The following is a 13,645-nucleotide window of genomic DNA, read 5'->3' as shown; positions in this document are numbered from 1 at the left end:
GAACAACAGGATTTAAGTGTTATCATTAATGCTCCCGTTGTCAGAGTTAAAATTGAAAACCTATATTTAAAGGAATAATGGTTTGTATGTATTTCTTTGAAACCAGTGAGTAGGCTTAGTATGATACTGGTATCCTTTATATAAAGGCCACAGGCTTTCTAAAGAATTTCCACTGCTATAACCGGTGACATCTTGGTAAAATTCTTAACGAGACACAAATTACACATAACAATGCCTTGCAAAAAGTTGGTCTCAATTTTCTTTATTGATCGCCAATATATACATATAGTAATGAAACACAGCCACCTTGACAAAAACAAGAATTGATCATTAATATCAAATCAATCAAGGCAAAATGACAAGTCCAAGATAACTCAGAATAGCTTCAACAACATGCAATACTTGTACGACAATCGCATCAATTCATCGAATCTATATACTTCGCATATACAAAAAGCCCATGGGCCACATCATTCACATAAGACGCCCAATGGGGAAAAAATTTAAAACCCCTGCTGGACTCGAACCCGCTACCTACAATTCAGCAGTCGACACGCTAACCTACAGAGCTACTCAGCTAGGTGACGATTTCTTTAATAGAATACACAAATACTGCTGATATTTATATTTTCATCAGCCATCATGACGATGTAGAGTACCTCCATCATGTTTTGTAATTCATACTTCAAGGTCACAGGGTCAAACATCATGGCATCAAATGAAGTGTTTTGCAATAAGGAATTTATAAACTAAATATGAAAGCCCTGCAATATATTGCCTAGGTTTTCTTATGAGTAGGTCAAACTCCAAGGTCAAGGTCACATGGTTAAAAACTGAAGCACCAAAAAAGATGATAACAAATGCGGGTATGAAATGTGAAAGTCCTACCACTCACAATTCAAAAGTTATGAGCAAAGTTAAAAGTTTTGGTTAAGGTTTTTAACTTGGGTCAAACTCTAAGGTCAAGATCACAAGGTCAAACATAATGATAAGAAATTTAAGGGTTTGCCAAAAGAACTTATATACAATAAATAAAAGCCCTACCTTACATAGTTCAAGAGATGTTACCTAGGTAAGGTTTTCTTAAAAGTATGTCAAAATCCAAGGTCAAGGTCACAAAAAGCTTTAGTATCAAAAACGGTCTAGTCACAAGAAATGTACATTTGCAATATGACAGCCCTATCACTCACCATTGAATAATTATGAGCAAGGTTAGAGTTTCACACAGATAGAACAAAAACAATGATGTGCTCCCAAAAGAAGTAGGTACAGTTTCTACAGTCATCTGGCCCAAAATATTGATGATTTCACATGGAGCTCAAATCCTGGCATTCAATTAAGGAATAGTTTAGCAAACCCAAAATTCACTCAGTTTGATCAGCAAAATGATTTGTGTCATATGACGAGGGCTTGAAGTTGGCATAAAATTGCAAAAATGCCATTTTCAATGAAAATATCCACAAATTCAGGTGGTTTTCCTTTTAGAAAACATACAGCGCATGCGTCGAGCAAATTCATATTGAAGCATGTTTTTCATCTCAAAATAATACACAATATATATCATTTTCATTTTGCTCGACAAATGCGTACATATTTTCCTGAGCAATAATTTGTATGACATTTGACAGTTTTCAGGCTTATTTTGAGAAAAAGGCGGGAAATGTCTTATTCATGATGTCATAATGCTATTCATTTAGGACTATCATTCTGATTTTGTTGACATAGTATACCTGGCATTTATTTTACTTTCTTAAAACGATGATTAAGGTTAATTCCAGACACATTTTATAGAGAGAAATTTTTTGGGCCTTTTTATGTATACAACCGTACCTTGATCTTTAGTCACCGGGGCATACAAAAACTTGAATCCACACCTGTTAGGACTAAGGAGCATTTGCATTTTAACATGATTTAGTGTAGCCCTGCTACTCTTGAAAATAATTGGTTTTAATTAATTACCTGTATATTCCCATATAAAAATTTGATCTCCAATAGTGGCCCCTGGTTCTAACTCAGGACCCCTGAATTGAACAAATTTGAATTTGCACTACCTGAAGATGCTTGCATACCAGTCTGTCTAATAGTGGCCCTGCTGTTCTTGAGAAGATTTTAAAGGATATTTCCCCTTATTTTCCCATATAAAACTTTGATCTCTTGTACACATAGTAACACTTTGCCATGAGTTATGCCCCTTTGTGGGGAAGTCAAATGTCAATCGGTGAAAAGCCAAGCTTTCCTTCTTTACCCTACCAAATGTAAAGGTTACTACTGTAAATTATAGCTAATCATTAAGTATCCATCCAAGGGTATCATTGTAGCTGACTGCAATTGATGGAAAAATAACAGATCTGAAAATTACAAAGGCTAACATATGGAAATACGATTTTTTTTTCACATGGGGATTGAGGGCAAGATTTGTGCATAGTAATCCCACCCTACCCCCCGCAGGATCATGTTTGTATGACTAGTCATGGCCCTGCTGTTGTTAAGGTGAAGGTTTTAAAAGACTTTTTCTGTATAACTGTTATTCCTATTGTGACTGCATCCTACCCCTGGAAGTCACAATCGGAATTACCTGTAAATGCTTGCATATCAATATCAGTGATCATGTCCTTGCAGTTACGGAGAAGTATTTTCTCACTGTGATCCACTTTTTTTTTTCTTTTTTTTTTTACTTCAGCCTACCCCAAAGGGCCATGAATTAATGAAACTTGAATCTACACTATGTTAGGAAGTTTTCATGTCAATTTCAACTTCTCTGGCCCCATGATTCTTACAACGAAGGTTTTTAAATGACACCATCCTATTTTTTCTGGATTACATGTATTTCCCCTTTGAACGGGACACAACCCTTCATTTGAACAAAATTTCACCCCCTTCATCCAATGATTAGTTGTAATAAGTTTGACTAGAATTGGCCCAGTGGTTCTGAAGAAGAAGATGAAAATGTGAGAAGTTAATAATGATGACAACATCAATGACAACAACAGATGCCAGACCTATTTTCAACAGAAAGGCCTTTGGCTCTGGTAAGCTTAAAACACAGCAGCAAGTCAGAGACTTTCAAACAAGTTTCCAAATACAAATGTATAAAAGACTGGCCAGTGTTTCCTTCTTCACACGGCTGATCCTCCATCAAACGGTTCATTAGTTTGCCGAGATGTCCCTTTAATAGAGCTGGACTGAGTTAGGTCACTTCTCATTGTACCAGTGGTTATATGATCATTGTTCTGTGCAGATGCGTTCTGGGTAGAATCATTTCCGTTCACACTGGCGTCTGTTGGCTTCTTGGTATCTGCTTTTTTGGTTTTGCTTTTAGGCTTGCTTGATGAAGATCTGTTTGAGTTTAACTTAACTTTGTTTTCAGGCAAATCACTTTCGGCTACTTTCAGGTCTGTGGAAGTAGACGTACATTCTGCAATTTCTGTTGGTGTTGTTAGGGTTTCCATACTTTTTTCGGTTTTGCTGTCATTTACGTGTACAGTAGATCTTGTTTTGGGGACTTCTTTTTTACTCCTTTCAATTTCACTGGTGTTCGAGTCAGTCACTTTAGATTTGGTGTTTGAAGATTCTATCTGTGTAGACATTTTTATCGTGGCATCCCCACCTTTGCTTTCATCCTGGTTATGATAAGCTGCCTTTTTGGGGTCTCCACGATTGCTTTCACTTGAATGACATGTGTCCACCTTTACACATATCTGATCCCACTCTTTAAGAAACAATTCATTACTCCAAAATACATGCTTAAGCCTATCATGGAGTACATAGCCTTTTTGCATTTCTGAATAAATTCTTCTTCCCAATTCTTTTAGTGTGAAAGTTGAGAAACATACTGACTCCATAGGTGGGTCTGTCTTCGTATTCTGTATAAGTGCAAAAAATTGCTTTACAATTCCTTCTTTAATCCAACATTTGCGAAGAAGAATGTCAACATTTGCATTTTCAATCAAGAAGGTCTCATTCTTAATTTCAGTAACAAATCTGAGAACAAAATGCAACAGCCATTCATGGTGGAAAATATAAGTATCATTTTCAGTGCTATCCGGCACATGGAACAGACATCCCGCTAGACGTATATCTTTTTTTAACAAATTTTTAACACTCTCGGCACTCTTCCTGCAATTAAATTGTCTGCAAACCTCTTCATAAATAGGGCCTACGACAGTGCTTTTAAAATCAGAAAGTGAAACCATTCCTCCTCGGAGAGCAACAAAGACAAGAATGCAAAAGCTCTCCCTCTCATCAATGTCCTCCGCCGTTGACCACTTCTGGAAGAATTTCTGCAAAATTTCCCTAAACCCATCCTTAAGAATAAGATGTTTTGACAACATCAAACGTCTATTTTTACAAATCAAGTCGATTATCAGTGGTGATGAAAACTGATTTTCCTGCCTTAGTAACTTTGCAATTTCTTGTTTAGCATTTCTTGAAACAACCATCTTTTCATTTTGTAAATATTTTGTTTCAGACTTGATATCCTCTTCCTTGGAGCTCAATGAAATTTTGTGATATTTGAGGTGGTTTACTATCATATTTTCCAAGTCTGTTAAACTGAAAGAGTTATCATTTATATGCAAAACATGTTTCTGGCTGAACATACCACAGCCTGAAAAACTATCTCTGAGTGCATGCCACTTATCTTCTTGAACTGTAAAAATAATGTGGGATTTTTTAGGATGAACATAATCTGTAAAAATCCCTTCAAATTCTTTTAGGTCATCATTTACTTTGGAGGGATAATACAGATACTGATCTAAGCAACCATCTGCAACTATACATGCTTCTTTCGATTCAGCTGCAGCAATTATCTCCTCCAATGTTTGGCAAAAGTACAACTTGGCCTTTTCTTCATTCCTGCAGATGTGTCTGGCAAGCTGGACAGCTGTCATAGTTTTACCAGAGCCAGGTGGACCAACAAGTGTGATACAGCCATAGGTTTTCAATATACCAACAGCTTCTTCGTAACGCTTAGTCTTACAAAACACATTGTTGTCCAAGTAATCACAGGTCTTGTAAAAACCTGTAAATCAATTTTTAAAAAAGAGAAAAGGATACATAAATTTTGTTAGATGTCCAACTACAAATCAAATCTCTCAAAATGAATGAAATTTGAAATTAAACTATATAATCATATTTCATACTAGAACTGTCCTTTCGGGACTAATACCCCCACAGGGCACATAATATAAAAACAGACTTCCTCAGATCAAACCAGAAGTTGTCTAATGAAATGTTCATCTAGTATATCATTTTTTTTAAATTGATTATGTTACTTTGAAAATATCAATGAAATATTGAAATATTTCCAGTGATTCTCCATATAAACACTCTACCAATAAATAGGACCTTCAGATCATTTAATTCAAACCTTTTAAGGTAGCTACATCCTCATGTGACTTAATATTAATGGTTAAAAGTGGAAAAACTTTATTAATTTCCACTCAATATAGTTTAATTCAATTAATAACCAAAGAAAATGTATATGTTACCACCTTTTTAAAGATGTCAGACATACAAAAACAAAAGTATACAGCAACATCAGAAAATCACACATTTTCGTTAAACAGAATAATAAAAATAGATAAAAACTTGTTAAAATGACAAAATTTAGATACCAACAGTTTTAAAACTGCTAACTCATAAATATGTATAGATTAATTGTGGATGTTAGGGCAACCAATGTAGAATAGACATCCAGTAGAGGAAATTTCAGCATAGGAGTTATTGCCCTTGACAACATTTTTTAATCATAAATAATTGATTATTTGTGGAAAATGTAAACTTTTTCAGTATTAATAGTTTACCAGATTTTTTATTATATCCAGTGAATAACATTCCTGAGAAAGATATATTTCTATCATGTGCAAAGTTTAGTTTATGAAGATTTTTGCAATAACCTATGACATCACATGAGGATCGATCAACCTTAATTTGTTTTTGAAATATTCTCAAACAATTATATTCTTAAACAAAATAGAAATTAGCATAAAAATATTCTAATCTAAAATAAGAAATGCATAACTTCAGTCTAAGAACAATGTATTTACAACGTTTAAATTAAATCTCTGCAAGCATTTTTAAGATATACTCTTTTTAGTTTAAATCAAAGGCCTGAAGGGCCTTGAGAGTCAACTTGCTCTTCATTTGCTATTCAAATATTCAATAAAAATCAAACTACTCACAGTACAGTTGGAAATTGATTTTTGCATTGTCTTAATTTTGCATTAAAATTACAATAGGAAAATAAATTTTTCAGCGCAAATCATGCCTTTGATTGTGCAATATATTACTATGTCCAGTTTGACCATTAACCTTTGACCATGTGAATCCACAATTATTAGGGGTCATTTACTGCTTATGATGTACAGGTGTACCAAGTTGGGCGTCTGTCAAGCAAAGGGTTCTCAAGATATTGAGCAGACAGTATATTCCTATGTCTAGTTTGACCCTTGACCTTTAACCATGTGGCTTCAAAAATCAATTGGGGTCATCTACTCCTTAGGATATACCAGTGTTCCAAGTTTGATGTCTGTCAAGCAAAGGGTTCTCAAGATACTGAGTGGACAGTATATATTCATATGTCCAATTTGACCCTTGAACTTTAACCATGTGACATTAACATCAATAGTGGTCATCTACTTCTTAGGATGTACCAGTGTATTAAGTTTGATGTCTGTCAAGCGAAGGGTCCTCAAGATATTGAGCATACAGTATATTCCTATGTCCAGAGTGGATTGACCCTTGACCTTTTGACCTGAACATCAATAGAAGACCTCTTCTACTCAAAACCAACCAACATATGAAATATCATAATGATCAAGTGAATGGTTCTCAAGATATTGAGCGGACATGTGGCCTACCAACCTCGACTTGATTTACACTTGTATTTAACCGAATACTAAATACACACTTTTTAATTTTTTTTAAGAGAAGGGGTACTTACTACACTACCCACCATAGATAAGTCAGGGCTTGAAGCTAACTTTTTATGTCACCAGTCCAACCGGCTGATGGGGTATAATTTCAACCAGTTTGCAGAAAATTTACCAGTCCAACAGAGTTTTCCAGAAATTATTAAACATATTTCGTTAATACTGGGATAATACTGGAATAATTTCTGGACCCCTGCATACCGTTCGGTATCCACTATATCCACCGCGCTATCCACCCCTAACCCAAAGCTTCAATGTGACCAAGAGATAGTGAATGAACCTTCCAACCCAGACATCAGTAACCCCCAAAAAAGATCCCGCAACTCATCGATCTCGGACACGAATATACAATATCTGACAACGCAGAATAAAGCTCCACATGAAACAACCAATTCCAATACTCCCACCACAGAAAATCAAGGGGGATCCGCCGCAATCTAAAAAATCTCCGAGGAAAATGTAGCCATTTTTAGGACACTGAGAAGATTACACATCAAACTCATCAGGACCAAGGATCACGCAGCCCATCTTAAAAAATGTCTACACCAAGATCTCATACCTAAAACATTGAGGGCTAATATCACTCAACAAATTCCGGACAGTAGTGCCATATTTCTCCTAAAATGGGAGGAAGCTCACTTGAACTTCAGTCACAGTCTCATCCATCTATTACTCGCATACTGGAACACGAGAGTAAGCACCATTAATGAACAGATTGAAGAATTAACTTCACAACTCCACAATCAGCAAGACACAAATGAAATGGATCATATTCACAATTTACTATCCGCAATTTCTACCTCAGTGATCAATAACAGAACACAAAAAGGATCTACTCGCGCCAAAAATGACCCAAAGAAACCCCAACTGTAAATTCATTCCCCAGAAGAAATACAGGAAACTGAAACCATTAACATTTTCTTTATTTGGACGAACAGCTGCGAGGACCTACATTCCTTCATGTCTCGTCCGAACGAATTCCGCCGAACAATCAATTCCACCACAGATATTAATTTCCTGACACTTCACGTCACAAAAAGACACGTCACAATCGAATATGTCACAATCACATTCCATACAGGATATTTCTCGTTAAAACATCAAACATCATTAATCAACGTCTTAGAATCGAGGAGGCTTTAATACTTTTTTTTTTAAAACCATACATCCATCAGCTTAGGGCTATTCCAGCAAAAAACGTATGGGGGGGAGGGACGGCAGCCGATATTTTTTTGGATGGGTGGGGGTGATTTGGGAAAATATATTTGTATGGGTGGTTGTCTTCCAGGTTAAATAAAAAACATGGGTGCCTGTGAATTATGATAAAAATGAAAACGTATCACGTTACGTTTCTTTTATTACAAAAGAAGAAAAGCGGAGCCATTCTACATTAATTTAAGTACGGAAAAAAAATTGATAAATGGGCAGATAACTCAATGTTACCGTAAACCTTTCCCCTCCAAGGCGTTACCCAACCTATTGTACCTGTCCTAAACGACCACCTGTCTAACGCAACCAACGATCATGAGTTTTACAACCTTTTCGTGTAATTTCACCTTTAAGAAACGACTGTCCATTTTTTCGATTACAACGCGATTCCTACTTTCGATTTCAGTCGAGCATGACTATTCTGGGAATTATCGCTCCTAACACTTTCGTTTTAAAATACACAGGTAATAGATCGGAGGTGATCTTCTTTAATCGGCACTCTGAATCAATTATTATACCCAAGCTATCAATTGGTTAACGTGTAATTAACATGCAGCGTCGTGTGAGGTTAATTACCAAAACCCGAGTTGTTGTTTATTTAACAAAATCAAGGATCAGGGAATCACGACCGTTGTTTCCGAAGGTGTGAATTTCGACAGACTTGGAGATGTGCGGGGTAATTCGGATATGAAATCTCCCACCTGTTATATCATTACGTTTAACAGAGTGGAAAATTTGCCTGATTGCGATATAAATCGGGTAAATATTATGCTTGGGACTGAAATTTTAAATGGAATATTCGTGAGTTTCCTGTAGGCCTACGAGAGATTGTAGGGGGAAAAGTCAAAGGAAAAATGTCACAATCTATATGCATACACTTTGTAATTTAGGGAAATATCTATGTCTTGCACTTAAGTTGCGAGAAAACCGAACTCGTTGAAAAGTTCTCCGTTGCTTGCTTGAATTTGTACACCACTATACAATGCCATTTTAAGTATACATATTGTAACTGATGTAATAAGACACATGTCTTTTAAAAGCAATAAAGAGAGTAACAATATATGTGAATTTAAATTTAAAGTGATATAATATATTCATATTTTATTTAGTTTTATATCATTAAAAAAACAACTTCTTGTTATTTCAACAATTAACAAGCACCCAGATCATGACATGAGTAAAAAGGACATGCACATCTAGTCCAGAAATGATATGACAATATCCCACATCATTAGTGAAACTGTTCGTTTATAATAAGCAAACAGAGCTTAGGTTTCTACAACTCGCATGTTTCCAGAGTATACAAAATCAATTGCATTTATTCTTTCATTTTATATGCTGAGATCATCCTTTTTTTCTCCCTACCAAAATTGCATTGGAAACCAAAATATGTAATTTTTTCTGCAATGATTGCTACTTTCGTCTCCCGATGAAACAACAAAGAAAGACATTTTATCGTTTATATTTTTTGCATTTTTAAAAATATAAACTAGAATTAAGTTCTAAAATATCATATGGTTGATCCATTTGTTACGTTAAATGAAAGTATTGAATTGTATGGGTGGTGGTGGCAGGGAAGAATCTAATTGTATGGGTGGTGGTAGCAGAGGAAAATTTAATTGTATGGGTGGCTGTCTTAAAAATAAAGTGCCTTCCCTCCCCCCCATATTTTTTTTGCTGGAATAGCCCTTAAACCACAAATATGCCTAAAGTCAAATATACAAAACGGAATCCAGAGAAAACTATAACAACAGACTTCAAAATCAGCTGTACTAAATGCGACAGCAAATTCGCCGGGATATCTAACTTGAGAAGGCATTCTGAACAAATACACAATCCCAACGTTACCAGATGGAATTTATGGACTCTTTTAATCAATAAAATAAATATCAGTGTCCATTACATATAACTTTCACAAACATCTTAACGTATTTGTATATACATGTTGTTACCTTGCTAAGTAAACATTCCACATTTTTTTTGTTTGTTAATAGTAACGTGGTCCACAATTTTTACCTCAGTAGAGACAATTCTTATAATTTTGTTCTGATGATGACCGCCCCCTGGTCGAAACCGGTCAACCAATAAAATGCATCCTGAATTCTCACTATGTGTTGGTGATCTGTTATAATTCTTTAAGTTTATATTTTGCCAATGTTAAATCAAAAAGAAATTTAACTCAATATGCCTCAGACAATATTGTAACACTTAAATGTGGGATTTATATTTACGAATCAGATTTGTCTGATATCTACAGATCGAAGCATGCCAAATGTGTGTGTAAAATTTCAGAATTATATTTTCCAAAATGATGCTTTAGAAAATTAACCAGTCCCATCGGACTGACTATAACAAATGTCAGTCAGTCCGCCAGACTTTTAACCAGTCACAGACTGACGGGCATATGTTAATTTCAAGCCCTGTAAGTATACACATAAGCTTTTTACACATTTTGGCATGAAATATATTCAATTTAATGAAAAGGAGCTGAATTCACTGTGTATAACTTAATTTATCTCAATAAAATAATCATTTAAGGGTACAACTTCAATATATGTGAAATAATAATGGACATTCAATGTTTTTTGGTGAAGTCTGTTAAATTCTGATATTGATTTATTTACTGTGAAAAATCAAAGGGTCTTGTAAAAGTACACATCAAATACACAATAATATATATAAGTAATTAATTTGAAATGGTTTCAAGTTGAAAGTTTGCATAATAGCTCTTTTTAGAAAATTCACAAATTCAAAAAATGAAGAATTTTAATAAAAAATTAAGAATATAAAAAGGTAAAAGCCTAACATCATCTAATTAAATGTAAGAGTTGCGTATTATGCATTTAAAGATATCTATCTATGATGTAACCCTTTTTTTTTATGCACAAGAAACTTATTTTGGTGAGTGTATACTTATTCATGGTGGGCAGTGTACATACCACTAGAGGTTTCTGACAGTTTGTTATAGTCTATGCAATGTGCGCTTTTTTCGCTTAAAAGTTTACCTAATTGAAAATTTTATGCTTACATCCTGTAACTAATTATTATAAAACAAATATCAAACTGTTTATACATGATACATCTTTTCAACTATATTAATCTGAATTCATTAAAATTCTGTGCAAAAGCAAACAAGAGGCCCATGGGCAACATCACTCACCTGAGTCACCATGGCCTATATTTAAAGATTTTCTCAAAAATGCATGTAAAACTTTGATCCCTATTGTGGCACCAACCTAATCCCGGGGGCCATGATTTTTACAAACTTGAATCTGCATTATATCAGGAAGCAGTCATATAAATCTCAGCTTTTCTGGCTCAGTGGTTCTTGAGAAGATGATTTTTAAAGATTTTCCCTATATACATGTATGTAAAACTTTGATCCCCTATTGTGGCCCCATCCAACCCCCGGGGCCAGGATTTTAACAAACCTGAATCTGCACTATATCAGGAAGCTTTCATACAAATCTCAGCTTTTCTGGTTCAGTGGTTCTTGAGAAGATGATTTTTAAAGATTTTTCCTATATATTTGTATGTAAAACTTTGATCCCCTATTGTGGCCCCATCCGACCCCCGGGGGCCATGATTTTAACAATTTAGAATCTGTACTACCTAATAAAGCTTATCTATAAATTTCATTTTTTCTGGCCCAGTGGTTCTTGTTGAGAAGATTATTTAATGACCCTACTCTATTTTTACCTTTTCTTAATTATCTCCCCTTTGAAGGTGGCCTGGCCCTTTATTTTAACAATTTAGAATTCCCTTTACCTAAGGATGCTTTGTGCCAACTTTGGTTGAAATTGGCCAGGTGGTTTTTGAGAAGAAGTTAAAAATGTTAAAAGTTTACAGACGGATGGACGGACGGACGACGGAACACGGGTGATCAGAAAAGCTCACTTGAGCTTTTAGCTCAGGGGAGCTAACAAGTACAATTGCCTGTGACACTTAATTTGCTTACATAATGTATTCATGTGCACTATATACGTATTGAAGGGACTCATTTAATTTACACTATTATAAGAATGTCAACATATGATATGTCTTCAAAACTTAATGAAGCTGTTCAAACAAATGAAATCCAATTTTTGAACATCTTTATGCACAGGATTTATTTGCTGTCGGTGAAAGAATACATAGCAAAGTTTGTACTAAAAATTCACTTTTGAAACACGCTGGTGACAGCAAGGAGCATCTCGCTTCGTGAGCCGACTCAAAGACAAGTCCATAACTAGAAGTGTCTATAAATTGAAAAACAATTGTCCAATCACTATAAAAATACCTGGTGCACATCTTCATATGGTGAGTAATGAGTGTACAATTTTTCAGAAATATCCATGCACTAGTTTTTTAGAACATGCAAGGACAAAATCGTGTCTACAGACAGACAGACTGACAGGCAGACATGGTGATTCCAATATACCCCCCCCCCCCAAACTTTGTTTGCAGAGAAGGGGGGGGGGGGGTAATAATATTTAATCTAAATGTACTAATCTAAGAGAATATTAGATAAATAAGTAATGTCTTCAATACTACAATAATATTTTCCATACCTAAGGGAAGATTGTTCTTGTTTATGAAAGGTTCCATTTCATGGTCTTTGCCAGGATATCCTGTGGAAGACAACTCACACCAATTAATAAATCAAAGATGCAAATTTCAATCTGACAGTAAAGAATCAACTTCAGCCCTTAGGCAACATATTTGCTTTGGGGTTGATTAAAAGATGATTGCAATCATCATCAAATGCCTCCGTTGGATTAAATGATTACACTTAAAACATTTTTTTATTATCATTTTAAGATACAGACCTGTGTCTTCATGGATATTTTTACCTAATGTCTACAAACAATTAATTAGGTCTATATCGTATTCGCACAAACTTTACTTTCTTCATTTGAAAGTTTTGAATAGTTTAGTTGAAATTTAAAAAGGTTAGATACAAGCCCACACTTGGATTTTTAAACACTAGAATACAGACTGAATTCTGTAGTTATGGATATTGAATTCTGTAGTTATGGATACTGAATTCTGTAGTTATGGATACTGAATTCTGTAGTTATGGATATTGAATTCTGTAGTTATGGATATAGAATTCTGTAGTTATGGTATGAAAGCCCAGAAGGCTCATTCGAGATTCGAGATTCAAAATACGAGATTCGAAATTCAAAATCCAAATTGACCAATCGAAACAGATGATGTAGGTCATATGTCAAATAAGAGGCCCATGGGCCACATCACTCACCTGAGTCACCCTGGCCCATATTTAAAGATCTTCTTTATATATTCACATGTAAAACTTCAATCTCTATTGTGGCACCAACCTACCCCATGGGGCCATGATTTTTACAAACTTGAATCTACACTATGACAGTAAGCTTTCATGTAAATGTAAACTTTTCTGGCCTAGTGGTTCTTAAAGACCTTCTCTATATATTTATATGTATAACTTTGATCCCCTATTGTAGCCACACCCTACCCCTTAGGTCATAAATTAAACAAGAGAT

The 13,645-nt window shown here is 35.0% G+C and overlaps 1 protein-coding gene across 2 annotated transcripts in view; it reads right to left on the bottom strand.

Annotated features, from left to right (window-relative positions):
- Nucleotides 1–245: 245 nt before the first annotated feature.
- Nucleotides 246–13,645, bottom strand: part of LOC125683448 (uncharacterized) — a 33,567-nt gene continuing 20,167 nt past the window's right edge. For both annotated transcript variants that reach the window (XM_056142729.1, XM_056142730.1), the window contains exons 6-7: nucleotides 12,692–12,751; nucleotides 246–5,020 (exon numbers count right to left, since the gene is read on the bottom strand). In XM_056142729.1, coding sequence (XP_055998704.1) covers nucleotides 3,117–5,020; nucleotides 12,692–12,751 — 1,964 coding nt within the window. In that variant the 3' untranslated portion in view covers nucleotides 246–3,116. The remainder of the gene's footprint in view (nucleotides 5,021–12,691; nucleotides 12,752–13,645) is intronic.

Source organism: Ostrea edulis, chromosome 6, assembly GCF_947568905.1.
Source record: "Ostrea edulis chromosome 6, xbOstEdul1.1, whole genome shotgun sequence".
Classification (NCBI taxonomy): Eukaryota; Metazoa; Mollusca; class Bivalvia; order Ostreida; family Ostreidae; genus Ostrea; species Ostrea edulis.
This window is presented reverse-complemented; position numbering and strand designations above follow the sequence as displayed.